The 27,651-nt window shown below is 41.8% G+C and overlaps 1 protein-coding gene across 3 annotated transcripts in view; it reads left to right on the forward strand.

The window, feature by feature from the left end:
• Positions 1 to 27,651, forward strand: part of IGF1R (insulin like growth factor 1 receptor) — a 266,306-nt gene that overhangs the window by 22,558 nt on the left and 216,097 nt on the right. For 2 of the 3 annotated variants that reach the window (XM_044979704.1, XM_044979705.1), the window contains exon 2: positions 10,972 to 11,517. The exons of the other annotated variant lie outside the window; for it this stretch is intronic. In XM_044979704.1, the coding sequence (XP_044835639.1) occupies positions 10,972 to 11,517 (546 nt within the window). The remainder of the gene's footprint in view (positions 1 to 10,971; positions 11,518 to 27,651) is intronic. 3 annotated transcript variants of the gene reach the window in all.

Genomic DNA, 27,651 nt, shown 5'->3' on the forward strand with positions numbered 1-27,651 from the left:
CACAGATTGTGAAACATAAATTCTGTTATAAACAGCTTGTAATTTTCAGTCTTACACTTTTGCTTTAGCAGGCATTAGACTACAACTACTAGCATAGAGCTTAAATATCATTATCATGGTTTTGCTCTCATAGTTACTGATCATAATATGCCACCTACTCACTTGTGTATTGTGTCTTCCATAGTGACATTTTTTTTTGGTGCTGTCAGGCAGGCGATCCTGTGGGTTAAGAAACAGCACAAAGGCTGACACTTTTTCCTTCTTTCCTGCAAAAAAAGAATTGGATTTTCCTCCCAGGAGTTAAGCTTTTACTTAAATTCTGTACAAGAAAGTTTCTTCATGTGTTTGGATTCTGCACCTTTTTTATGATCTGGTTAAGTTATACCTTGTGCTGCATCACATGGTTATCTTAACTATAGAGTTAACTTAGGCTCTTATTTGGTCGTGCCTATAACCCTCTCCTCCTGTTTGGTATATCTCCAATTATTATTACCTATCTCCTAGAACTGGAAGGGACCTTGAAAGGTCATCAAGTCCAGCCCCCTGCCTTCACTAGCAGGACCAATTTTTGCCCCAGATCCCTAAGTGGCTCAAACCACTGAGCTATCCCCCTGCCCCGTCCCCCTAACCCTCTCACCTGAATTGGGTGCTTTAAACCCAAGATAGCTGACCCCTCCTTGGGTATAGATTTAAAGCCTAGGTGTTGCTTTTACTTGGGCTGGAAACCCACCAACTTTGCACTGAGGACACAGGCTAAACCACTCAAATGTGGACTGGGCACTAGTGCCTTCCTGCAGTTCTCCCCGTCCACCCAAAAGGACAGACCAGAATAGTTAACCTGAAAAAGGTCTGCACATAAATTGTGTGTGTGGAGTTGAATGACAGGGAGATAAAAAGAAACCAGCAATGCCAAGATAAATTTTTGGTTGAGCGTGGACACAATATTCAATTGCACTTATGAGTTAGAACAGTAAAGTCAAATCAGTTTAAAAGTTGGTATGCAGAGGCTTTGTAACCTGGGTCAAATTAGCATCCTTCTCTATGAGGCTTTGGTGAGTGTTATGCATGATTCTTGGCACCTGAGTAACATGATGGACCTTGTGTAGGAAGTGCATAGAAGAGTTATAAGGCTAAAACAAAATATGTAGAGTTTGGCTAATGGATGATGTAGGGAGACTGTCAATCATCGGTAAGTACACAGAGGATAGGGGATGGTCCTTTTCGTTACACTTCCTTTTCCCTCCAGTGCAGAAGAATAATTGTATAAGGTGGTACTAGAAGTAAGGAGTGTGTGGGCTTGGCTACACTTACAAATTTGCAGCGCTGCAGCAGGGTGTGAAAACACACCCTCTGCAGCGCTGCAAATTGCGGCGCTACAAAGCGCCAGTGTAGTCAAAGCCCCAGCGCTGGGAGCCGCGCTCCCAGCGCTGTCCGTTATTCCCCACAGGGAAGTGGAGTACGGACAGCGCTGGGAGAGTTTTCTCCCAGCGCTGGCGCTTTGATTACACTTAGCACTTCAAAGCGCTGCCGCGGCAGCGCTGCCGCGGCAGCGCTTTGAAATGCAAGTGTAGCCAAAGCCTAAGAAACCAAACAAGAATTCATCAGGCAGTGTTTCTTAACAGTGAGATCTCAGATTGTACAATAGTCTCTAGTCTCTAAAGTCATCTAAAAGATCACCATTGGTTAGCTTTGTCCCCTGATAGTGACTCGTTAAGCGCAAAACAAGCCCCTAAATACAAACAGGAATACTTTAATGATTTAACTTCAAATGTTCCCCTGCAGTGTTTGCAAACCAAACATGGCAGCATTGTGTTTGGTGCCTGAGAACCTGAAGTTTAAATTAAGTATAAGAAACAAAAAAAACTTCAACAAAAGTGAAAAGTGGTTCATTTTTTCCCCCAGACTGAGTCTCTCTCTCCTAGCAGGACAAAACACAAGAATATACTGTGTGGAAGAATCCCGTGTTATCAGGGGATGGACTATAAGGAATGTCTCCAGTCGCTGATTTCTATGAATTCTGCAGTTAACTTCTGCTGCCCACAGTATGCACCTTACAAAGGGATACTTTTAGTTACCACTTAGATATTTGCAGTAGGCGGTATGACGATGCAGGTAGCTTTTTGACAGTTTGAAAAGGTGTCACTCGCTGAGCTAGCTGCCCCTTATCTGGCATCTCTGAGAGCATTCCCTCAGGTGTAGAGCCTTGGGCCTTTACCTCTGCTTGGGTGAAAATTCCACAATTCGCCCACTCTTACACAAGGGTACTGTAGACCAGTCCTGGGCTATGTCAACTACTCCTGCCATGTAGATCCAACTGAGTTCAAGAATGTACAGTTCTTGTCTTTGGAAGTCTGTGACCAGTGGTATACAGTGACCAGACAGCCTTCTTAAAACCAGCATAGCTTCTACAGACACCCCTAGCGGGCTTTTTTGTCTCAGGCCTTCTGTACACTTAAAAATTAGATTGACCTAACTGTGTTGCTCAGGGCTGTGAAAAGTTTTGCTCCCTGAGTGCCGTGGTTAGGTCAACTTAACTCCCTATATAGACGCGGTTGATTGACAGAAGAATTCTTCCTTTGACCTAGCTGCCACCTCTTGCAGAAGTGGATTAACTACATAGGTGGAAAACCACCTTCTGTTGATGTAGGAAGTGTTTACGCTGTGCTGCTACAGTGACACAGCCTCAGCAGTGCCAGTGTAGTGTCTCTAGGGCAGATGTAGCCTCCATCTGGTACCCTGCAACAAGTACTGCTTCTCTGGAATTTGTCCCTTTTAATGCTATCAGAGTTGCTCTGTTATGTGGTTTCCGGGCTTTTTTCTGTTTGCTGAAAAAGAGTTGTGTAGGTTGGCTGGAGACTCAGGCAAAATCATCAGTGATAATAGTTCTGACATTGTCTCTTAACAGCTCTTTAGTGTTTGCTTAGGAATGGCTCTCTTGAACCATTCTTTCCCTTCTTTCTTGTTTTTCCAGACAGCCATCTATTGAGTTCACCCAGTGTAGTCATACAGTAAACATCCCAAATGTCAAGGCTAACATACAGTATTCATAAATTATGACAGGACAGCTCCAAATCTGTCACACATAGTAAGCATTTCTGTTGCTGTGAAAGAGATGGGAGTTTTGGAAATGACTGACTTTATGAATGTTGTAAATCCAAGGCGCAGGCACTGCTGGACAGCAAATGTGCTGCTCTAGACCAAATTCTTTAATAAGGACCTCCCATGGATTTAAGCTGAAAACACATGATGAGAAGGAAGTGGCTCCATAGGGAATAAACAACAAAACACTGTTTAGAAGTTGTGCTGATCTCCCAGATGGACACATGGCTCTGTGTTGACCTTACTGAAGGATGATCTTATCTAATCGTCTTTATTAGTGGAGTTTGGGAGGAGAGCAACAGCACCATATTCAGAAGCATCAAGTGCTAGCTGACTGTGAGTAATAATAGTTAAGGCTACATTTTAGTCACAGGTATTTTTAGTAAAAGTCATGAACAGGTCATGGGCAGCAAACAAAAATTCACGGCCCATGATCTGTCCATAACTTTTACTGTATACCCCTAATTAAAACTTGGGCCAGGGGGCTACGGATGCTCTGGGGCAGGGGAGGTGGCCATGGGTTCTGTGGGGAGATGTGTCCGGTGTGTGGCCCGGGACCCCGCTGGTGCTGGGGGTGGAGGGAGGGTTGGTGGGGCTGGCTCCGCATGTCCCTGCAGCTCCTAGGAGGAGGAGTGGCCTAGGGGCACTGCACACTGCTCCCACCACAAGTGCTGGCTCCGCAGCTCCCATTGACTGGGAACCGCAGCCAATGAAAGCTGCAGGGGCGGTGCGTGGAGCCCTCTGGTCCCTCCACTTAGGAGCTGCAGAGATGTGCTGGGCCCCCGGTAAGCGCTGCCCCACACACCCCAGACTTGAGCCCCCTCCTGCACACCCAGACTGCTACTGCTGGCCCAGGCGCTGCCTGAGTCGGCCTCTGCAGAAGTCACAGAGGTCATGGAAATTCATGGGATTCATGGCTTCCGTGACCGGCACGCAGCCTTAGTAATAGCTGTATAGAAAGACTCTCCTCACTTATTTAAGGGGAGCATGCTGAGAATTGGCCATGATTGGTCCAGTGAGACTTTGTTTTGGCTGCTGTTGTGTGGTGGGTAGGTTATCTCACTTAAAATTGGGTCAAAGAAAACCCGGGTCCATTTGTTCATTCTCTGTCTTTCTGAGCAGCACTGGAATCAGCTGTTGGTAAACAGGATAACGTATACTCTCTAGAAGTCATCCAGTAGGTTGTTAGCTGGAGGATTTATTCTGTGTTCTACCAGCATGTGCCAAGTTTCAGTGGGGGCAAGGGGTTGGGTGGCCCATGCCTTTCCTAATCCTACAAAGCATCCGAGCTCTCTGGGACACAAGCTGCTTCTCCCTTCCTCATCCTCAAGGAATGGCGACAACATCGACTCCCAGGCTGGTAAACCTTATGAGACTTGGATATTTTTCTGCCCTCAGTGTCCAGCACTTTTTCCAGCATCCTATCCAAAGTACCCCTTAAAATTGTATCTGAGGTACTTGGGGGAGACTTCTTGATCTGACGTGGCCAAAATGAGGTGTTTTTTATCAGGCTGGTTGAGTCCTCTGTAGGAAGTGTGGGACACTGATGTAATGCAGGGCCTTGGCAAGAGAGAAGTTAAAGAGGAAGAATGGAGGGAAATCCTGGGGCCTCTGAGAATGAGATAGTCTTGCCTCCCTCTGTATTGACCCATTGGTACACAAACCAGGAGAAATACAAATGCGGAGTTGATTTCCGGATTACTACTTAGTTCACTGGACAAAAGTGAAGCTCTGTCCTAAGATTCAGCTCTAATAGAATCATAGAAGTGCAGGACTGGAAGGGACCTCAAGTGGTCATCTAGTCCAGTCCCCTGCACTCATGGCAGGACTAAGTATTATCTAACAGTGTGGCTAGAGAGAACCTGCTCATCACAGAGCCTTTTGGGTTCAAGCAGGCCTCTAGCTTGTTAAAGGAGCTTTGCACCCGGGTTTCAGCAGCATCAAAGGAGACCTTTTTTCCCATTCAGCAGAGCGACAGGAGAAGCTCTTAAAGGTGTGGTGACCATTAATGTCTTCTGGGGGGATCACCGAGACCATTTTGTGTGTAGGACGTCTTGGATTTCATAACATTAAAGCTAAAGCCACTGACAAATGGGATTTAAAATGAAAGGAATTGTATGTTTTGAAAAACACTGTGTTCCTTTAAACACTTTCTAAATGGAGTAACTGGAAGAAATACAAAATTTGGAAGTAAAAGCCAGACAGTGATGAACTGATTTCAGGTTGCTTTGAGGTAACAGTCTCTCACATAAAACAGTGAACGTGTTTGAGGTGTGGGTCATGCCCTTTAATTCTTAAGCTTGAATAAATAAGTTACCAGAAATGTGGTGGCAATGTAGGCCCAAGTACTGAACAGCAAGGTTCATGCTGATTTGCCCCATGGAGACAGCCATTTTGCACGGAAGCCATTGCTTTCATCTTGTTTTGTCTCTCTTCTTGCCCTTTACCAAGAGGCAAAGCCATTAAACCATAATTGGTTTGTTGACTTACATAACTGTTTGGCAGATGTGTATGAAGAGGGATTATAATAGGATTTCAAAGTCTCCTGTTTCATGGAAGGCAAGAAATAATGCAAAAGAGAGACAAAAACTCACTTCACAAAATAGCCATTGTGGGATGATTGACTCCATGATTTCTAAAAATTATATACAAGATATTTCTAAATATATGCGATTTGGAGATTTGAACTGTACAGGTGAGTCTCATTTTACGCTGGGGTTACGTTCTGCTGTCAGCGCGTAAAGCGAAAATCACATAGTCAAAATTACATTGAGTGTAATGGCGGGCGGAATCGCCCTCACTACAGGTTCAGTATTAAAATTGTTATTTTTCTTTTTTTTTGTTTTTGCCGACTGCGCAAAGCTGAATTTGCACATGTTAAATGTGTGTAAGATGAGACTCACCTGTATTCTATTTAGATGACTTAATCTGTTCAAGATTGTTATTTTCTAAACAGGTGGTTACTATTAGGAAAGATGACTGCTAGGAATGTGATTAAATTTGTTGCTTTGCTGATGTTCTAAGACCATGGAAAGTTTTGAAGTTCTGTGAATAAGCAGACACAAGTTACCTAATTCCTGCCCCTCTCATCCCAAGCCCATCATAAAGAGGCAGAAATGTAATTGGGGGCGGGGAACCCTCTTATTTTCATGCTTGAATATCTTACAGTACAACCAAGTGGATTTTATCAAACTTATTCATACATTTTTTTTAAGGCCAGAAGGGACCATTAGATCATCTAATCTGACATCCTGTATGTCACAGGCCATTACATTTCACCTAGTTACCTCTGTATTGAGCCCAATAATGTGAGTTTGGCTAAAGCATCTCTTCCGGAAAGACACCCAGTCTTGACCTGGAGACATAGAGATGGAGAAACTTCTCTTGGCAGGTGGTTCCCAGGGTTAATCACCCTAACTGTTTAGTTAAAAAATTGTCTTTTCAGAATTGACCTCTCTGTCGAGAATAAGCATGATAAATTACAGCAATAGAAGAGACAAGTTTGGAAAGTTGGAAACAGCTGGAGGGAAATGAATGTGTCATCTTATCAGTAACTATACTGGTTGTTATATTAGTCTACTAAAAGGAATAGCTATATTTTTAATGGATTAATATTAACAGGCTATGCATATTAACTGCTTTGCAGCAGTACAGTGGGTTAGTTGCATGCATTGTGGCAAAATTTAGATGTGAATTTGAGGAAATAGAGTTACTGTGGGTGAATTAAAAATATTTAGTAGTGAACACACAAAGAAACCATACACTGCTGCATGTAAAATTTATAAAGGACATTGTAGTGTGTTTCTGTCCATTTGAGGGACCAGTTTATATTGTAAATCTAAACACACAGTCCCTAAGTGTGGTCCAAAGAAAACACAACATGGCCAGATTGAAACTGTAGTAGTCTTTGATCTCAGATTAATTTGTTTTTCATATAATCCATTTCAGGACAGTGAACAAAAGTGAGGAAAAGATGATGCATTATGTAGTAACTGACTTTCATGGACAATGTGAACTTCTAAAAGAAATGAGACAGCAAAGCAAAACAGTGGCCAAACTTAAATAAAAAGGTCTTTTTTCATTTATCCCATGAACTTGGAGACATTTCCCCTTTACCAGAAAGGAAGAATTTGCCAGGTGTAATATGAAACAAGGGGTTTTCCCTGTTTCATGTTTGCTGCTCTGTGTTTTTCATTATCTTCATTATTAGTTCTACAAAATATATAATTTAATAGATAAACTAAAAGAAGCCAGTTCTTACATTAAGAAATGTCAGTTGCACATTCACATGTTAGCAATTGCTCCAACATTGAAACCCACTGGACTCCATCGTTTTTCTTATTAGGAAGATGGTGTTTCATAATCGAGGCAAATGAGTTTATATTGTTGCCAGAAAGTCCTAATCCCTTACTGATGTATAAAAACATTAAGTATCTAAAATTAAGTAACTTTCAAGCAGGGGCAAACATAAAACTAAAAACAGTGACTCTTTAAGGCCAGTCTCGAAACATATACACGTGCACAGATCTTATAAGGCTTTAATAAGAGTTGCTGTCATTCCTCTTATAACTCAGCTGTTTTTTTAAACCCCCTCACCCTGGAACTTGGCCTACAAAAGGTCAACTTAAGTACACATTTTATTTCTTTAACAAAATGAAGATCTTGGAGCAGTCAAGCTTTCTAAAATTTTATTGCACTAAGAATAAATTCTGCTCCATTTCCTGTACCTTAATAGGAACTGTAGGGTACTTTCTCCTGTCAGCAGGTGGAGACAAAAAATAAACTGATTTAGTTAGAAAAACATTGCATTTGTACCTCTCTGCTCTTTTTTGTGTCTCTTTCCAGAAAAGGAACAACCTGTGTTCGCATTATGACAGTATTCCCATTTTGTCAGAACAGACACTCTGGGATCAGGCCTACCCTGTCTTTTTGTTTTGGTTTTCTTTAAAAGGAAGTTTCATAAACTGCATTGTAAGACCATGCTATTGATCTTTTGTTGTGCTGTGTTGTGGCTTTCCCTCACAAGTTCAGGAGGAGAGGAATGGTGTTTGGGTTCTCTGGTAGAGACTTGATGGGGCTTAACCAAGCAGAGAGAATAGATGAAGAGCAGATCTCAGAGACGGGAATCGCAGTGAAAGGAAAAAGGGGGCTAGATTAAAAATGGAGCTGAGGGATGTGGGGAGAGACTTGTAGAAGAATGACCAGTAAGCATGATAGCCTAATCATTGAGATGTATGATTAAAAACCAATATAGCAGGATTGTGAAGGAGCAGAGAATTGAAGACTCAGTTGAGTTCATTCTCCCTCTGCCTTCCCTTATACTGGGGAATTTCAGTTTCCAAGGCCATGGCTACACTTGCAGATTTGCAGCGCTGCAGCAGGGTGTGAAAAAACACCCCCTCCAGCGCTGCAAGTTGCGGCGCTGCAAAGCGCCAGTGTGATCAGAGCCCCAGCGCTGTACGTTAATCCCCATAGGGAGGTGGAGTACGGACAGCGCTGGGAGAGCTTTCTCCCAGCGCTAGCGCTCTGACCACACTCGCGCTTCAAAGCGCTGCCGTGGGAGCGCTCCCGCGGCAGCGCTGTGCAGCGCTAAGTGTAGCCATAGCCTAAGAGCGGTGACGTGGGAGCGTTCCTCCGACATTGCTGTGATGTTTCCAGTGTAGACATACCCCAAGACTGAAATTCAGGATCAGACCCAAAGCTAAGTCTTTCTCTACTGCTCTAATTGCAGTTGTTCCATTTCACACGATTTTAATGTTTGCCTGGAGAGACCTTTCTAAGCTGGCAATTGTAGGTGCCAGTCTGTCTGCTCATCCAAATCCTGAACGACAGATAGTGCTAGAAACCTTGATTCATTTCCATGCTCAGACATCCTAGAATTCCTCTGACCGATTTCTCCCTGCCCTTTACAGCTATCATCATAGGTTTTATGGATTGGATTTCTTTAACTCTTGTAGTCGGGCTTCTGAATGTGGGTAATGCCAGCTTCATCAACCTTTGCTGCTCGTCTTGCCCACCTTTTCTTCCGTCAGCTAATACCATGACACTTGCGCTCGGCAGGGCAATAGTTTGGCTTTAGTCACAGTATTGTAGTGTGTACTAAGATAGAAGGTGCCTGTCTCAAGATGTTCTGCTGCTCCAAAAGTCCAAGTGTCTCTCACTGGTACGCTAGATTTTAAAGCTGCTATGATTTAAGCATGTTCAGGTTTCAGATCCTTTGTTAACTTGCGGCAATAGTCTTAGCTAGATGTTTGGGGGCAACAGGACTGCTTTCTGTTGCTAAAGCAATTTGTGAAGCTCTGGACAGTTTTTGTTGGTATTAGAATTTGAGTTACTGGCTCCTTTGCTTGTGTTTAGACCAAATTCTCTTCTCAGGGAAAGTTGGTGGTAAAATAATTAAGTTTAATATGCACAAAACAAGACAAATAGCCTCCCCATCCAACTAGATCCCTTGGTAAGCTTGCTTTAAACAAACTGCCATTTTACTTCCTCCTCTTCCTTTAGCTCACAATGCCTTATTTCTATTGTCTGTATTAGAGCATCCTTTTTCCATTTCTTCCACCAAATACCTCAAAGATCAATGTTGTCAGTGAGTTCAAGAACAGCTGACTCTTGGGCTCTCATCCCTGTGCTTTGTGGGTTTTAGGTGGTTTCTTGTTCCCTAGAGAAGACCATGCATCTTTGTTTTATATTTATAGAGAGCTGCTTATGTAGTTAATTCTTGTATTTATTAATACAATCTTTCCCGTCTATTTTGAGTGATTATTGTGGCATTGACATAATAGAGGGCTTCTTCTGTTAAGTTTTTTTCCTTTTGTATGCATTTTCTCTCCAGATGTGAAAAGTCGGACAACTTAAATTGGTTCTGAAGCTGTTTCTCCATATTTTGTTTTTTTCCTGTCCTGTTGACAGCTGACTTCATGAGAATACATTGGGTTCAATCTAGTGTTTTCAAGGGAAATTCCTCATTATGACTCAAATAAGTATTCTTGTAAATAAGTCTGTTGTTTATCCTGTTTTTCTTAGGGCTTCAGGAACTCCACTCTGGGTTTGTGCCAGAATTAGTGAAACTTGGGTTCACTGGAGTGCATGCAAACAGGAACTCCATGAATTAGAAACAAGTCAGAGCACTTTCTTTTCCTAATGCTTGCAGAACAGGAAGTGCTGAGTAGCATTGTGTATATTTGTAATGTTACAGATCTTTTGTAAGCTCCTATGTTCTGGTGTGGGGACCAAGTTGGCTTGAGAACCTGGGAAAGTAGAGTAGGTTTTGGTGTTGTGAATGGTTTGCGGATTTAGAGGGTTGAAGCCAAATATACTGTGTTCTCCAATGCTTTAGTTTCTTCTCAGCTTTAAATTAGTAACCTAAGGATTAAAGTTTTATTTATAATTTTTTTCGGTGTAGTCCTCTCATTAAACTCACTGGGAATCATATGATTGAAATCCCAGCCCATCACCATTGAAAAGATCACCCCTAAAAGTTATGACCTGTTTTGTTGAAGTAATTGAAGCACTATGCGTTCTGTTCTTATTCCATGGTAAAATCCAGGCTTGCTTGCAGCAGCAGTAAGAAAGCATCAGTTTGTACCCACGGCAGAAGATGGGTGTGCTTCTAGTGCTCTTCTTTTGCATGTAGTATTAACATTGATCAGTTAAATGAGATAAAATGAAAGCGGCATATTCAATAGTAGGCCCAAATTATGTGCTTATTATTATTTTAAAATTACAGCTTAATTGTGGAGTTAAAATTTTATGGCAAACCAAATGTTCACTCAGAGCTGTTTCAATTTAATTTGCCTTAATTTTGTTTTAAAGCTTAAAAACTTGTTTGAAGTTGATTAAGGATTTCTTTTTTTTTCCTTGTGTTTTCAGTTTGTGGGCCAAATGTCGACATTCGCAATGATATCCATGAGCTGAAGCGCTTAGAGAACTGCACGGTAATTGAGGGTTTCCTCCAGATTCTGCTGATCTCCAAGGCAGAGGACTACCGCAACTTCCGCTTCCCAAAGCTCACAGTTATCACCGACTACTTGCTGCTGTTCCGCGTGGCAGGCTTAGAGAGCCTCAGCGATCTCTTTCCCAACCTCACAGTCATTCGCGGGAGGAACCTCTTCTACAACTATGCCCTGGTTATCTTTGAGATGACTAACCTCAAAGAAATTGGGCTTTACAATCTGAGGAACATCACCCGTGGGGCCATCCGGATCGAGAAAAACTCTGACCTGTGTTACCTCTCCACGGTGGACTGGTCTCTGATACTAGATGCAGTGTCCAACAACTACATAGTTGGGAATAAACCTCCAAAGGAGTGCGGGGACTTGTGTCCAGGGACGATGGAAGAGAAGCCATTGTGTGAGAAGACCTCCATTAACAATGAGTACAACTACCGCTGCTGGACCACCAACCACTGCCAGAAAAGTAAGAGTTGAATAGATTGCCAAATTCAAATGCAACTTTTTTTACGTGTGCCTCTTCCTAAAATAAATAGCTCAGTTTTTTTAAGGTTTAATTCTGCCTTTTCATATAAGCTTTGTTTTAGTACTATTGGGTACCACTGAAGTTAGTGTCTTCTCTAATCAGGAGTATTTCATGTAACTCCATGGGCAACTGTTTAGCTGTTTCCATAGTGAATATTTAATTTTTCATGTTTGAAAGAAAAATCGTGATTCAAGGGTGATAAGTGGTTCAATAAAACTGGAGGCAAGAATAGCTCCTTTGCAGCAGCTGGCTTTGGCAGGATAACTAGTTCAATCAGTAGTGTTGCTGGGTTCCTGAGCGCAAGTGCATTCCTCAAACACTGCTTGAGATGAGAACTGTTCTACAACAAATCTGTCTGAATGTTCATTTCTTATAATGTTCAGTTTGCAGGTGGTGGCTGTGGGAAGGTACTTGTGCTCAGGACCAAAGCACCCCATTGCTTTCAATGGGCTTTGGACAAGGCCCGAAGTTTTCCATCAGTATTTGCATTTTGAGAGCCTCCAGAGTCTTGTATAAATAAGTTTCACCACTGAAGGTCTTTATTAAGACTTTACGTAACTGTCTGAAATTTTCTCTACGTTAAATAATATGGGATACCTATTCTTGTGGGTAAAATCCACTTGATAGGAATGTTAGAAAACCTGGGCTTCATCAGCCCTTATTTTTAAAAAGCTACTTTCTAAAGAGAGAGAATTCCTCCTGATTTTTTTGCATTATTATTGAGGAGTACGGTTATTGTCAAAGACTGCTGGTACAGTACTATTAATAATTAGTATAATTATCTTTAAAGATGTTTGGTCTGTAATGTATAACTAGACAAACATTTCAAACAAAACCTCATCTTAACTAACTCCTCTGGGAAGGGGAAAAATAAGTTGCATCTCTTTCCCTGTAGCTCTGTATTGACAGAACCACTTCTAGATGAGCCACAAATAGTCCATAGTATCATGATTTCTGTTTCCATACTTGCAGGATCACAATAGTGACATTGACTGCTTGCTTGTTGTGCTGATTAAAATCTTCAGTGACAGCCAATAAGGGAGTTTCCATCCTACAGCATGCCGAATTCCACAGGTTGAATGTCCATTGTATAAAGAAGTCCTTTCTTTGGTTTGTTTTAAACCGGCTGACTATTTATTTCATAGGTTGCGCTCTCATTTTTATGTAATTATCAGTTATGTACATAATTTATGATTTAAAAATTAGTCATGGAGAACTCAGGCATACAAGAAATATTGTATTCTCAATGCTCACAAGGGAAGAGGAATCGGGTAGAGAAACAGAGCTGTGCTGTTACTGCTGCTGAATGGACAACAACAATGGGAGGTCACTTCAGGTTGTATTTTAAATCCGGTTGTTAAAGGGGAGCTATAATCCACCCTCCTTTTAAATGTCTGTGTAAGCTTTCCCCCCACCCCCACCCCTTTTCACACTTCTCCCCATGGCATAATGGTAAAATGGACTAACTGCCAACCTTTTTTTTAGCAGTCTTGGGACCCTGTTATCATCCTTGCAAGTGGAATGCTGTGCGTGGAATGCATTCCACTGGCAGTGAAAAGATGAGAGTCTGAGCTAATGGAACGTTGGGGACCAGTTGGTCAATTTTACAGCTGTACCATAATAGCGGACAAAGAAAAATTCCATTTTAAACTACTTGAAGCCCACAAGGACCCTGTGCGGGGCCGTTGGAGGGGAGATAAACAAAGGCACTATCCTGCAAACACATGGTGTATGTCATGTCTACACTGAAGCTGGTAGCAAGCCTCCCAGCCTTGATAGAGAGACTTGTGTTGGCTGGGATTGTGCCACCGTGCTAAAAATTGCTGTGTTTATTGCAGCACCAGCGGAGGCATGGGCTAGCCACTGAGCTTGGACCCACGGGGCAGGTTAGGCTTGAGCTCGATACTCCGCCAGTGTCCCAATGTCCACACAGCTATTCTTATTGTGCTGTCTTACAAGCCCTTGCTACCGCAAGTCTGTCTGCCCAGGCTTGCTTCCATCTGCAGTGTACCCTTAGACGTAGGCCTTACTTGACTTGCATGAGGAGTCCCATTGTGAGTTCAATGGGATTGCTCATGTGAGTAAAATTATACACATCTGTAAGTGTTTACAAGACTCAGGCTACAGACTGGAATCTCTTTTGGTATTATGTTTGTCTCCTTTCCCTCCCACCCTCCATGATCTTCTACCAAGTGTAGCTAATATATGTTAAGGAATTTTTTTCTATTAATAAGTCAGTGTTTGTAATATAGTCTGAAGTTTTAAATAGTCAATGAGAGAATTGATATGCTGGCTTGCATTGAAGTTGTGCTTGTCTCTGTTTGCAGTCTCGTTCTTATCTGTTGTGGCACTGTTTATCTCTTCTGATAGCAGGCATAGACAAAAACAAACGGCAGAACTTGGTCTCTTTGCACTTTTACAAATAGGGCAAACAAGCTCATAGTTTACTCAAATCACCACAATTGCACTGTAGGCTTTTTAAGTTTATCCTGTAAACTTCAGAAGGCTATGAGCCCAGCCTATCGTAGGAGTTAATTACAAGCAATAATCACTGGGAGGAGAAGTTCCCAAATTGGCTTGAGTTAAAGTAATGATGGTCAATACCAGAATGTGAGAGAAGTTTCTGTACGAAAGAGGGTTGGAAAAGCCTATAGAGCATTGCAGCTGGGATCTCCACTGGGGAAGCTGAATCCCTCAGTATTTTGAATATCTTGATAGGTCAACTAAGATGAGAAATTTAGACATCTTGCCGTGCAGTTCTACTCCCCCCCCCCCGCCTAAAACCCTTTACAAATAGCATTGTAGGGCTCTGTTTCTCTCAGTATTTTTGTAGGAAATAGTCAGTTTAATTTAAATAAATAAAATAAAAATCCCCAGCTTTTAGGTCTGCATAATTTAGTCTGAATCAGCAAGTCAGGCTTGGTTTGTTCCTTCTAAGGTATTACCACCAATAATAATGGTTCTGTAGGGCCAAATTTACGTCTTCTGTGAAACCACTTAATTGTCTTCAGATTATGTCCTTGGTGATTCCTGTGCAGCCTCATTGCCTTTGCTGGCTTTGGAATGTGTTTTTGTTTTGTTTTGTTTTTTAAACCTTTTTCATAAGAATGTAAGACCAGCCGTACTCAGTCAGACCAATGCTCCATTTAGCCCAGTATCATGTTTTCCAGTGGTAGCTGGTGCCAGATACTTCAGAGGAAATGAACAAAACAGGGCAATTTTGTGTGATCTATCCCTGTTATCAGTCCCAGCTTCAGGCAGTCGGCGGTTTAGGGACACTTGAGCATGCAGTTTCATCCCTGACCATCTTGGCTAATAGCCATTGATGGACCTGTTCTCCAGGAACTTAAATTCTTTTTTGAACCCCTGTTAAACTTTTGGCATTCACAACGTCCCATGGCAACAAATTCCACAGCTTGATTGTGCCTTGTGTGAAGAAGTCCTTCCTTTGGTTTGTTTTAAACGAGCTGCCTATTAATTTCATCGGCTGACCCTAGTTCTTGTGTTATGTGAAGGAGTAAATAACACTTCTTCATTCACATTTTCCACATACAGGCATGATTTTATAGACCTCTGTCATACCCCACCCCCATAGTCATCTCTTTGCATAGCTGTACAGTCCTGGGCTCTTTAATCTCTCCTCACATGGAAGCTGTTCCATCCCCCTAATAATTATTGTTGCCCTTCTCTGTACCTTTTCCAATGCAGTATATTTTTTTGAGACGGGGTGACCAGAACTGCATGCAGTATTCAAGGTGTGGACGTACCATGGAGTTATGTAGTGGCATTCTGATATTTTCATTTTTATCTATCCCTTTCCTAATGGTTCCTAACATTGTAAGCTCTTTGAGTGGCACTGCACATTGAGCGGATGTTTCCAGGGAGCTATCCACAGTCGCTCCAAGATCTTTCTTGAGTGGGAGCAGCTAAATTAGACCCCGTCATTTTGTATGTACAGTTGGGATTGTTTTTTCCTCAGTGTGCATTACTTTGCATTTATCAATACTGAATTTCATCTGCCATTTTGTCATCTAGTCACCCAGTTTAGTGAGACCCTCTCCATCTCTTCAATTTCACTCCCTTTTGCCTGTGTTAGCTTCTTAGTGCAAATCAGAGGTCAAAACAGTACAAAAAGGTGGTGGTGGTTTCCTTGAAGTTAGCAGTTCTGACTCTGAATCCACATCGAAGATAGAGCTGTTGAAAAAGATGGTGCCGTATTTACATTGTCACAATACCACCATAAGGCTCAAGGAGATCAAATCACTGAAGAGGTAATAGAAAGGAATCCTAAGAATAATTGTTGAAGATCAGGTCCTCATGTGGAAGTGGGAGAAGTGATGCTAGGGTTAGGATAGCATAGGGTGGAGAGCAGAAAAGGAAATGCCACAGCTATGTGTGTGAACCAAAGTTCTAATAATTAATAAAGAGCAAGAAACTTGGAACTTTTTATTATTTTTGTTAATTGTAACAAGGCAGGGCAGCAAAGGAAGAGGACTCTCTAATTTGCCAGCTATCCATCTAGAAGAGAACCACTGTCCTTTCTGAAGGAAAAACAAAGGAAGTATACATGTTCGATTGTTTAAAAGGGAGCTTCCTGTTTATCCTACTTGATTGTTTGAAGACACTAGCAATGAACTCCTAATCTGGAGAGAGATCTGTACAGAATTATGCAAGGATGTAAAAAAGACTAGAAACTAGGGCCCAGGGTTTTAAAGCTATTGAGGTGTTTCACCACTCAGCACTGCAAGGCCTAAGTGACTTAGGAGCCTGATACTCATTTTCAAAAGTGATCTCTGAAGGGCCTAAGTCATCTTTAAAAATGAGACTCTGACTCCTGTGTTACTTAGCCTTCCAGCAATGTATGGAGAACACCTAAATACCGTTTAAAAAGCTGAGCCTAGGAGTTGAAATATCTTCAAGTCTTTTTACTGCATTTTTTCCTCCCAATAAAGCCATGAGGTCTACAGTACTTTCTGATGAGTTTGTATTCTTCTTTTTATGTTTTTTTTGTAGATGAAGATGATAAACATTGACATTCCCATTGCATGCCATAATGGTGATAGATAGAACAATGGAAATGCTGTATGTAGTCTTACCTTCATTTAATTGCTTACCCTTGCTCCCTCCAGCTGTATAGTAGGGAGCAAGTATTAAGTACCTCTGTCCTTATTTAGAGCTTCCGTTAAAGGATATCAAATCAATGGGTAAATGTGGTGTGGGAACATTTAGTTCTTTCAGAAGGCTGGCTTCTGTTTAATTATGTCATTGAGCAGAAGTCAGTTTCTGTTTCCTCTTCTTTCTTGCTCACAAACAAAGGAACAGGCCTTTGCTTCCTTTGATATAACTTGCATGGGAACAATGTTGGAGGTGGAGGGAGGAGAGAGACTGGGTAGCAGTTCTGTGTTTTAAAGAGGCAGAGTAACGCCGACATTTTGATATGTAAGCTGGAGAAAATGTCCAACTTTTTTTGAAAAGCTTCAGTGCAAAGTTTCTGTGACTTCTTTGTCTGTTCTGTAGGCCCCCGGCTGGTCTATCTAGTGCACACTCCTACTTTTAACTGCCCTGACACAGGGGAGCCCTAGCTCATTCCCTTTACAGCTCTCACACTGTTGCAGTGTTGGGCCTACTGTTGTCTCTGTGTGCACTCAGTTTTGGTCTGAGCTGAAGGGTGCTAGCTGTGCTGCATGCACGTCCTTCTGGCAGCAGAATCACAGAAAGTGGTGTTGCCTTCTCGAATAGGAGTGTTTGGATAGTTGCCAGCAGCTGTTGTGAGGGATGGGTTAAACAATGGCAAATTTACAGTCGATGTTAAAGGATAGCATCATGTAAACACACTGGTGACATTTTCAAGGGAGCGCCACATTCATTTGTGATTTGTCCAACACTGAAATCAGGTAAAGCATTGTTAAGCCTTCCAGTGCGCAGATCAGTTTGTCATTCTGTTTTGTTCAAAACAAACCAACGGTTCTCTTTTGTACTAGTCCAGATGTTCATTGTATCTCCTTCAATCAAGCAGATGCAACCCGTGGGCTGAAATTTCAGGTGACTTCTTCCTAGGCCCAGAACTACAGATGGACAGTTGTCCTGAATGCCCTGGGTAAAAGGGTTTATATTCTGTCTCCAGCAGGGGAAAAAAACCCTTGATGGTGAGCCCTGGGCCTCTCAAAGACAGGGTTCCTTGTGTGTGTGAAGGGCTCTAGCATTGGGCTTTTTGGAGAAAACTAACTGAAGCAGAAGGTGTCTTGGTGAGGATATGGAGGCTGTTGGCATCCTTCTCAGCTGATTCCTTCTTCCAAAGTGCAGAGGTAAAAGCACTTGGGGCCATGTCTTATGAGCACGTTCTTTGTTCTAAAGATTTTTTTTTCTTTGCATGATCACTGTAGACAGCAGTGAGTATATGGGATTGACATATGAATCAGCCGGGACAAAGCTTGCCTTTGTAACACCATTTGAAATGACTCATGATTCCTCACCCCCTGCCAAGTCATGGCATTTTGTCACCAACTGTCAAGGTGGATAAGGTGTTAAAAGGCCTCAGGAGATCCAGAGCTTGGCTCCTGCCACTAACCTCTGCTGTAGAGGATCTCAGGAGACAGTGCTTTTCTAATGCAGCAGGTCTTGCTTAATTTGAGACACTTCCAAGTGTTACAGAAACTTCCTGCTACACTTGCTTCATTAAACAGTTAGTGAGAGAATGCCTGGCCCTGGTAAACAGCACCAGAGAGCTTAATGTATCTTATCAACTTAGAGAATCAGCTGTCTGTTTCTTCCATGGCTCAGAAGAACAATAAAGCATGCAGTACTTTGTCAATGGCGGAAGAGAGATTTCAGTAGAAAGCCGTACTTTCTTCACCTTACCTTTCGCAGCAGAGACTCTGTGAATAGGTGGATGGAGTCTTCCCGCCTTCTTTCAATTAGCTGAATTTTTGTTTCCTGGTGAAACAGCAGCTGATAGCTTTCTAGCAGACCCTTTGTGATCATGCATTTCACTTTTATAGTGTCTTTCATTGGTGGATCTCAATGTGCTTTATGAGCACTAATTAATTTAGCCTCCTGGCACCCCTGAGAAGTAGGTTAAGTCTCAGTCCAATTTTACCCTGATAACGGAGACTCTGGGTGTTCATGACTTGCTCTAGCTCACGCAGCAACCCTGCAGAGAAGCAGCAACATAGCACTGGTACTGGTGGTACATAAGGCTTCGTTCCTGGACTTTACTCTGTTCGCTCATTTCCGTTTATGCCCTCTGACAGGTTTCATCTTCTGAAGTATCCAGGCTAACATATGGGCATTTTACCACCATGTGAGATGAGACATATACTGGGAGCAGCTGCACATCTTGTCACCAAGGCCTTTGCTTATAGCAGAAATGACCGAAACTCTGTGGACTCCAACACAGTGAATAACAAACTCAATGCAGATAGTCTGCACATGTGACCTGAGTTTTTTGGCAGGTCTCTTTTTGGTTTCCATCTGTCTAGTTACCTAAAACTCATGCTAACATAGGTTAACAGCAGTTTCACATGCACCTTAAGTGTATGGAAGTTTTATCAGGTGGTCATTCTAGTCTGCTGGTAAGCCCAAGAAATACTGAATCTTGGAGAATCATGAATTGCGAAACTCTAGTTCTCCTGAATAATCTTGATAGCTGCATACTAGCCCAGGAATCCAGCGTTGTGAATTAACCAGTTCTCTCTCAACTTTCAATCTCAAGGCACTCCAGTTTAAGATCTGTCAAAAAAAATCCTTATGTTTTGGCTTAATGCTCCTTTAGTTGAGGAGTCATCATGGAGGTCCATGGTCTCAACTGCTTGGCCTTTATGTATTTGCATAAACTGAAAATATGCAACTCTTAAAGCCACTTGGAAGGTTAGTGTGTCCCAGTCACTGTCTCCTCTCTGTGTGTGGCTTGCTGAACAAACTCAACTAGTATATTTAAAAAAAAGAACAGGAGTACTTGTGGCACCTTAAAGACTAACAAATTTATTTTAGCATGAGCTCACGAAAGCTCATGTTAAAATAAATTTGTTAGTCTTTAAGGTGCCACAAGTACACCTGTTCTTTTTGCGGATACAGACTAACACGGCTGCTACTCTGAAACTAGTATATTTAAGGTATATTTTATAAAAACAAATCAAGCAGGGAAGTTTTCCCATGCAAAGGGATGGAAGTACCAAAAATCATTAGAGACCAATTTAGGCATTATACATCTCAGCTTGCAATGGCAGAGCCTCTTGAAGGGAGGTGGCGAATTATGTGCCCTTCCGTCACAAGGTTATGCAGTTAATACATGATCCTTCCTGTGGTTTTGCAGAACTCCTTACATGGAGAGACCTGCTTTTGCTAACTTCTGGCTAAATTCTTCCCTCTCGTAAGTATGTGGAATTCCCATTGAAACCAATAGGAGTTGTGCACATGCCTTCTTGGGCAGAATTTAGCCCATAAATATTTGGCGCTCTCCATTGTTGAGTCTTAACAATTCAACCTTAGATGCTCCCTCACTGATAAAACAAATAGGATTTGGGGGTGGGCAGGTTTGGGGAACTTTGGGTTTAGCTGTCACAAACAATTCACGCTTGAGCTTGCTTTTTCTAGCCTTTTCTTTATCATCAGTTGGCCAGTTTCACCTGTTCTTAAAGGGAAATGGCTTAGCTGAAAACCAGCCCGTGTGCTGTCCAGGAGGAATGGGAGGACATGAAAGCTGAGTGAGTGTCTAGACTGCTATGGAAGACCTTGTAAGAGAGTAAATTATGGTAGGTAAGTGAGAGGGATGGACTGTTTACGATTATAAAACAAAAAAGGAACCGTGCCACTGCAAATGACATTGCAGCGCGTCTGTTGAAGATTGCATGGTAAATGAGACCTTGACGATAACTTTGCCATTGGCATGAGCAAGTGCAGATCTACTGACTTCACTTGGGCATATGCTGTCTCCACAATTCTTCTTGTGTGGTAATATAGTTGGGTGTAGAAGAGTGACTTGATATGAAAAAAAAATGTTTATATAGGCGTATCAGTGTCTCTACAACACTGCACAAGACAAACATGGAAAACTTCCTGCCCCGGTGTGTGTGAGATTGAATGCTGTTGAAAGTGAAGAAGGCAACAGTTGAGGCATGTGAAGCTGATGGTTAAGCAGATGGCTGCTGAGGACAAAATATTTTTAATGAAAACGGACCTTTTTGTATCAACCTAGCTGTGTTGGTGGAGGGAAGGGAAAAGTGGCTTGGAGATCACTTCTATTAAAATCACTAAACATGCAAAGACAATAACATGATGTATTTTTAAAAATGGTTGGAATCTGCTCCTATTTACGCAGAGCCCAAAAGATTTAAACAATCTTGAATAGGGTTACCAGATAGCAACTGTGAAAAAACGGGACACGGGGTGGGGTGTGTGTGTGCCTATATAAGAAGAAGTCCCAAAAAAGGGGACTGTCCCTTTTAAAAATGGGACCTCTGGTCACCCTACTCTTGAAGGACCTACTAGTCTGCTGGTGCTATTCAACATAGCGTCCTGGAGTTCAGGGGCATGTCACCAGTTGACACCAACTGGGGATCCAGTTCTACGGATTTAGCAGGGTGGGTGGAGTGAACCAGGTGCCTGGATCTCCTGTGTGTCTCTCATTTCTATTCAGTGTGTGTTTTGTCCTCTAGAAATATTGAATGTTTGAAGTATGCAGCCACGAACAGAGAGGGAAGGACTTGTTTGGAGCTGGAGATGCTGAATCAGATCATTTGGATTTATTATAAATGGCAACTGCATGTGTTTTCTTTTAATTTTTTTTTTTGCTTTTTAGGGACCCTGAAATGCAGTGGAAACAAGCCATGTCAGCAACAGCAAAACATGTTTAAAAAGCCTAGGTTTTTAACAAGAAAATTCAATTTGAAGTAATTTGTAAATCTAGCACATGTAGATTGAATCCTGCCTTATTAGGATTGTTTTCTGAACCTGAAAATAACCACTCTTTACAGAGGACCTGGACTCTGTATTGATTGGGATGCTGACTTTCTCACAGATATGCCCTCTTATTAAATGGATGAGCAGGATGGTAGAAAACCAATTTAAAAAAGGCCCTGTTGGTGTGTCCCTGCAACAGGGTCACTTTTTGAGTAAATAGGGCAAGACTTGCAAAATCTGAACCGAAAGGAACTGTGTGTTTAGGCATTTCGTTAGCATTTGTTGTTGATTAAACTGTTCTGAATGAATTTTCTTCCGCCTTTCCCTCCCGTCCTGAAAAGCATGCTCGTTAGACAAAGGTTTCCCAGAATTTTTATTATAAGGCTGTGAGAGCATATTTAATTAGTAGGTTGGAATGGCTGCAGAACTGTTCAGGCCAGTCTGTAGTTAATTACTGTAGTGGTGATTTATAGTCTGAGAAAATGGGTAAAATTAAACAAGCTTATATTTACTATTTTTCTTTGTGCTGTAACAAGATGCCATAACCTGATAAGAGTATTGTAACTTCCCAAAAATGTTGCTTGTATCGCCTAGTGAGCGGTGGGCAGTGCAAGCTCCTTCTCGGCTTGCGAGTTTGTTTTGGCACAGGGATAATTGCAGTGTTTTAGAGAAGACGGTTGTTTTGTTGGAGTTTCATGCTATGAAATTTCTAGTCCGTGGGATAATTAATAGTGCTTTTCAGGGGAGGTTAGTGTGCAACAAAGGTATACAATTTAGTAGAAATGCATTTTTTAATTTGGACCATCGGGCGTTTTGTTGGTATAAAAGATAAAAACGGCAAAGTGAAGAAACCAGAGTTAAGAAATAAATCAACCCCATCTAAGAAATGTAGTTTATTCTGTTCCTTTTAAAATAAAAAAATCTCGAAAGGATGCACTATACTGGCAGATTAGGTATCCTCATCTTATGGATAGATCTACTGAGGCACAAAGAGGTTAAGTCACTTCTCCGAGGCCACATGGGCAAGTGGGTGAAAGGTCTGGGAATGGAACGCAAAAGTTTTCACTGTTAGTTTAGTCCCTGTTGTGCCTTTTGATATCCTCTTTTTAAACTAGAATGACCCCCCTTCCTGCCCCCCCCCTTATTTTTTGGAGGAAAAGATTAATACAATACACAGTATATGTACAGTAAGGCAAAAACCCTAGTTTGAGTGAAAGTAGTGTAGTGCAAATTTATAAATATTACTGCTAAATGTATTTGCCTTTTTTGTTCCCAGTGGTAGAAGTGTAGACTCTGGCATCTGGAGAGGTATAAAAATTACAGTTCTGATTAGGAAGAATTGGGATTGACAGCTCTACAGTTAATTTACCTTGCAACAAACATTCTCTGGCTGGAAAGTGTAAATGGGATTTTCCTTGCTTTACGTGAAAGCAGGTTGTACACATAGTGAAAAAGAACACGCTGTGATAGAAGCCTGGTCCCAGCGGGCTAGCCGTTTCACAGCAGGAACCTCCAGATCAATATTATGCCTGTGCTTCATTATTTCAGGCCTTTTCCTCAGGAAATCTTTATATATGTGTTTTTATTGCCACTGGAACACAAATTTACTCTGATCATCTCCCACACCAAACCACCACCCCTCTCCAAAAAGCTACTATAAAAATATAATTGGAAACTTCAGATGTTTTTGTGGCAGGTTTTCATCCCCAATTTTACGGTTGTACATATTTTAATTCCTAGTACATCTTCTGCTGACATTTGCTGATGAAAGGGCAACAAAGTCCGTGTCTGTGTTTTTACCAGGTAATATAAAAGGATTATTGAGGAATAAAACAAACAAACAAAAAACTACAACACATAAATAATTAGAAATGCTGCCAATCTGTCTTTCAAAGTTGAATACATAAATCAAATAATTTTTAAACTTTGTGACACTCCCAAAATGTTTCCAAAGAGATTTAAGTGGTTGGTGCTTCAGGCTTCAGAAATCTACTTGATAATGTGATACTGACTAGCATTGGTTATTTTCCAAAAATTTAATGCTTGGTTTTACTTGTGGTACTTGTTGAGTTCTTGTTCTCGAGAGCTTGCTTTCATGCTAGAAGAGCTTGAGGAGGATACTTCAAGTGTTTGGAGAGGTTTCTTACCTCTTGTGTAGCTCAGTGCGATGTCAAATCTGTGGAATTAGCTGAAGGTCAGATATTCAAGTATATAGATATTTAATCTGTCTAATGTGGACTTCAGGCTTCACTGACATATATCAGACCAGTGTTTTGATAATAGCTTTCTAGTGCAATATTCAATTCTAGCAACATACAGTGTAAGTCTTTAATTTTATGGTAAATTTGCAAAAGAATTGGGATTGAGGAATGGCCAAGGGGGTTACAGGGAAAATGTCAGGGAAATGTCAAGTGTAAAACCAGAGGAAAGCTGTGTTTTGCAAATGTCGCATGGAGAGCACAGGCACAGCTCCGGCTTAGAATTTTCTGTGATTCTCATAAAAACATTTGTGACTCTCAGATAAAAATAATAATTTATCCATTTTTTTTATTATTATTAAGCCCTGGATAGAATGTAAGGTTTCTGGGACTTGAATAACTGGGATTACTTTCCTTTCTCACTTCCCCCCGCATACAGTTATGTAGGCATGAGTTGTCCTTGGCCTTCTGCATTTTCATTAACTTTTTTCATGTAGTGAGCAACAACCTTTGTGTAACCTTTCTTCCATCTAATAGTGACATATTCTTATTACGTCTTTGTAGGGCTCTGAGAATTAACTTAGGGCTTGGCTACACTTACGCTTCAAAGCGCTGCCGCGGCAGCGCTTTGAAGCGCTAAGTGTAGTCAAAGCGCCAGCGCTGGGAGAAAGCTCTCCCAGCGCTGTCCGTACTCCACCTCCCTGTGGGGAATAACGGACAGCGCTGGGAGCCGCGGGCTTTGACTACACTGGCGCTTTGTAGCGCCGCAATTTGCAGCGCTGGAGAGGGTGTGTTTTCACACCCTGCTGCAGCGCTGCAAATTTGTAAGTGTAGCCAAGGCCTTAGATAGATGTTCTGGTGATAGTCCATTAGCACGGGTGGTTGAGATTGCATGTAGTATTGAAGCAATTCCAGAGCACAGCGCAATAGTAAAAATATTTTTTTTCCACTCCCCTTTTAGTTTTCAAAGTGTTGAGAAAAAATTTACAAGTTTTATCAAAGGGGCTCTAAAAATTAATCAGCAAATAGTTTGCCCACTTTGAGGTTATAAGCATGTGAGGTGGCTGTGTGCTCTTCTTATTGGGCAGAGTGAACTTACAGTTACTTCCCCCAAAGCTTAATTTTGCCTGCCCCTGATTAATTATTAACTAGGTTTGTATAGCCCAGGGGTAGGCAACCTATGGCACACGTGCCGAAGGCGGCACACGAGCTGATTTTCAGTGGCACTCACACTGCCTGGGTCCTGGCCACCGGTCCGGGGGGCTCTGCATTTTAATTTAATTTTAAATGAAGCTTCTTAAACATTTTAAAAACCTTATTTACTTTACATACAACAATGGTTTAGTTATATATTATAGACTGAGAGACCTTCCAAAAATGTTAAAATGTATTACTGGCACGCAAAACCTTAAATTAGAGTGAATAAATGAAGACTCGGCACACAACTTCTGAAAGGTTGCCGACCCCTGGTATAGCCCTTGACAAAGTAATTATGGGGCATCCAGGAACATGGCTTTATGATTCTTAATCAAGAGTTTTGTACTTTTTAAAATTTGGAATATTACGAGTCTTTGACCCTTTGTAAAAATTTGTTTGTGATTCAGGAGACTTCTTAGTAGTTTGCTTTGTCTCCACTTAAAGTTCAGCACATGCTTTCAGGTGGCTCAGCCGGCATTGTCGTCTTCTCACAAAGCTGAGCAAATCTTCATCTTGTGTTCCAAGCAAGATGACCTTTCCAGTTTTTTCTTAATGTAGAATATACAGTTCGGAGTCTTTCAAGGGCAGACTTAGATGTTTCCCTTCTTATTAAATGCTCTTATCGCTATTGCACTCTGTCAGTCTCCAAGATTCCTCTAATTTACCTTCCACTTGAGACTTACTCTAGATTTTCATGGGTGTAACTGAGATGAGAAACTGCCTGTTCTCCCCACCTCCCACTCGCTGAGTGACCAGACATAAAATTTAAAATGACTAAAGGTTATGGTTTTGGGAAATGGAGCTTAATAAGCATGTTGAAGTGTTGAGTGTGCAGAAAACCCCTTTTATATAAGTGCAGATCTTAAGAGGAGATGTTTTTCTGTGTATAGAAACTTCTTGTATAGGATGACAGGAGAAGTTTGCAGGGGTATTGCCTGTCTCTTTAAGTGGGTTTATAATTGGCTAGGAATTTTTGTCAGCTTAGTCACTGCAGCATTGAGCGGATGAGGGGAAAAAAACCACAGGCCCCAACCGTTACGGGCCCCGTGGATAGGCTCTGTCATCCCAAAGGAATGCATGTGAACAAAACACTTTGTGCGGTGCAACCGTTGGCCTAAACAGTATTGCATTCTTAAAGCAGGCTCTGAGTCACATGGAGCAGATGGATTGTTTCACTAAAATGGAAGTTATGTATCACTGAGCACTCGGATTGAGCTTTTAAGTATAGTTCAAATAGGTCAGGATACGGGTGTGGTGAGAGGGTGTTGAGGTACAAAAAAAGAAAAATCAGTTCCTTGTCCCGTGGTTTGAAATTGTTTTGGTGGCAGTCACAAAGTTTAAAAAGATTTTTTTTCCCTTGCTTTTTTCAAATCACTTAAAGGCCGTCGGCATGTCAATCTGAAGAGTTGTCTCTGATAGCTTTCTAGTTCCCAGGTGTTTATCCATGTGTGGGAGAGTTGAGAGCTCATCAGACTCATTTCTGAAGGGCTCCAAAACTCTACCATAGCCACGCTCCTCAAATGTGCAGTAAGCTGAAAGATTTACATAACTTGGAAATGCTCCAAAGATGGCTTGATTTGTAGGGTTAAAAAGAAAATCGAGTAGCTTTATTCAAAATAAAGCCAGCTGTTCAACGGGTCTTCCTCTCCTCCCCTTTCAAAAATCGGTCTTAATGCTACTCTCCTATCTCATACATGCTGTATATTGATTACTGAGGAGTTACTCTGTCATCCGAGGTGGTGCTGGTGGTATCCTTTATTTCGGGATAGCTTTCTCCTTTAAGGGATTGAAAGTGGCGAGTTACAAGCTCCCTACTTCACCCGTTAACTCACAGTATGGAAGAGTTGTGACTTGTAGCCAGACATATGCAGTGCTGTCTGCTGAAATTCTAGTTTGTGGGACTCTCTAAAGTGTATTGTAGGATTTGACAGGAATTCAGGGGTTGTCACTGAATTCTGGCTAGTAAGTACTGGGTCTCTCTTTGGTGCACTGTGTGCAATGAGCTTGCAGATCTCTGTCCAGTTTCCTGTTGACAGGTGTCCACCTTGACTTTGTTCACCACGTAGAGCTTCAAGTGATGCTTTTGATAACTCCAACAGAGGACAAAGAGGGAGTGGGCTCCCTTCAATACCTGGAGTTTTTCTCCAAATCAGGGTAAAGGCATATAGGCAAGAGTCTGTATGTGGAGAAGATCATTCAGTTCTTCTAAGAGTTGGAGAAGGATCGGGTGGCAGAATCAGAACCTACGGGCAAGTAAACATGCAATTGTTACCCTGAGAGCGTGTCTGCGTGTTGGGGTAATGCACTCTACCAGGGTGTGATTGCTAACGAGCACTAACTTGTTGGTTCATGTGGACCCTGCTGGTATGCATAAAGGGTTCCCAGGTGTGCTTTAACATAGTGCTTTTTGAAACAGGTGATCATCCCAGTAGAAAATTGGTCTTTTAAATCTTTTTTTCAGGGCTAGGATTTCCCCCTCCCTCCTATGTCTTAACAAATATGTATTCTCAGCAGGCTGAGAAATGCAATTAAAACGTGTGGCACAGAGATGCCTGGCATGCTGCTTGCAGGGCCAGTGAAGTTTGTGGAGACTACAGGTCTCAGGGTATAGTTCTCTATCTTCATTTCAGTGCAAGGTTGCCTGAATCTATATGGAGCATTGCATGAAGGGAACAGTAGTCTGCATGTGCTGTAGCTCAGTATTAAAGAGCAGTTTCAGCCTGCTTCATTGTGTTATGAGCTTTGGGCTTCTGGTAAGGTATCACTGGGGCAGATCTGACAT

The sequence above is a fragment of the Mauremys mutica genome, chromosome 11, assembly GCF_020497125.1.
Source record: "Mauremys mutica isolate MM-2020 ecotype Southern chromosome 11, ASM2049712v1, whole genome shotgun sequence".
Taxonomy (NCBI): domain Eukaryota; kingdom Metazoa; phylum Chordata; order Testudines; family Geoemydidae; genus Mauremys; species Mauremys mutica.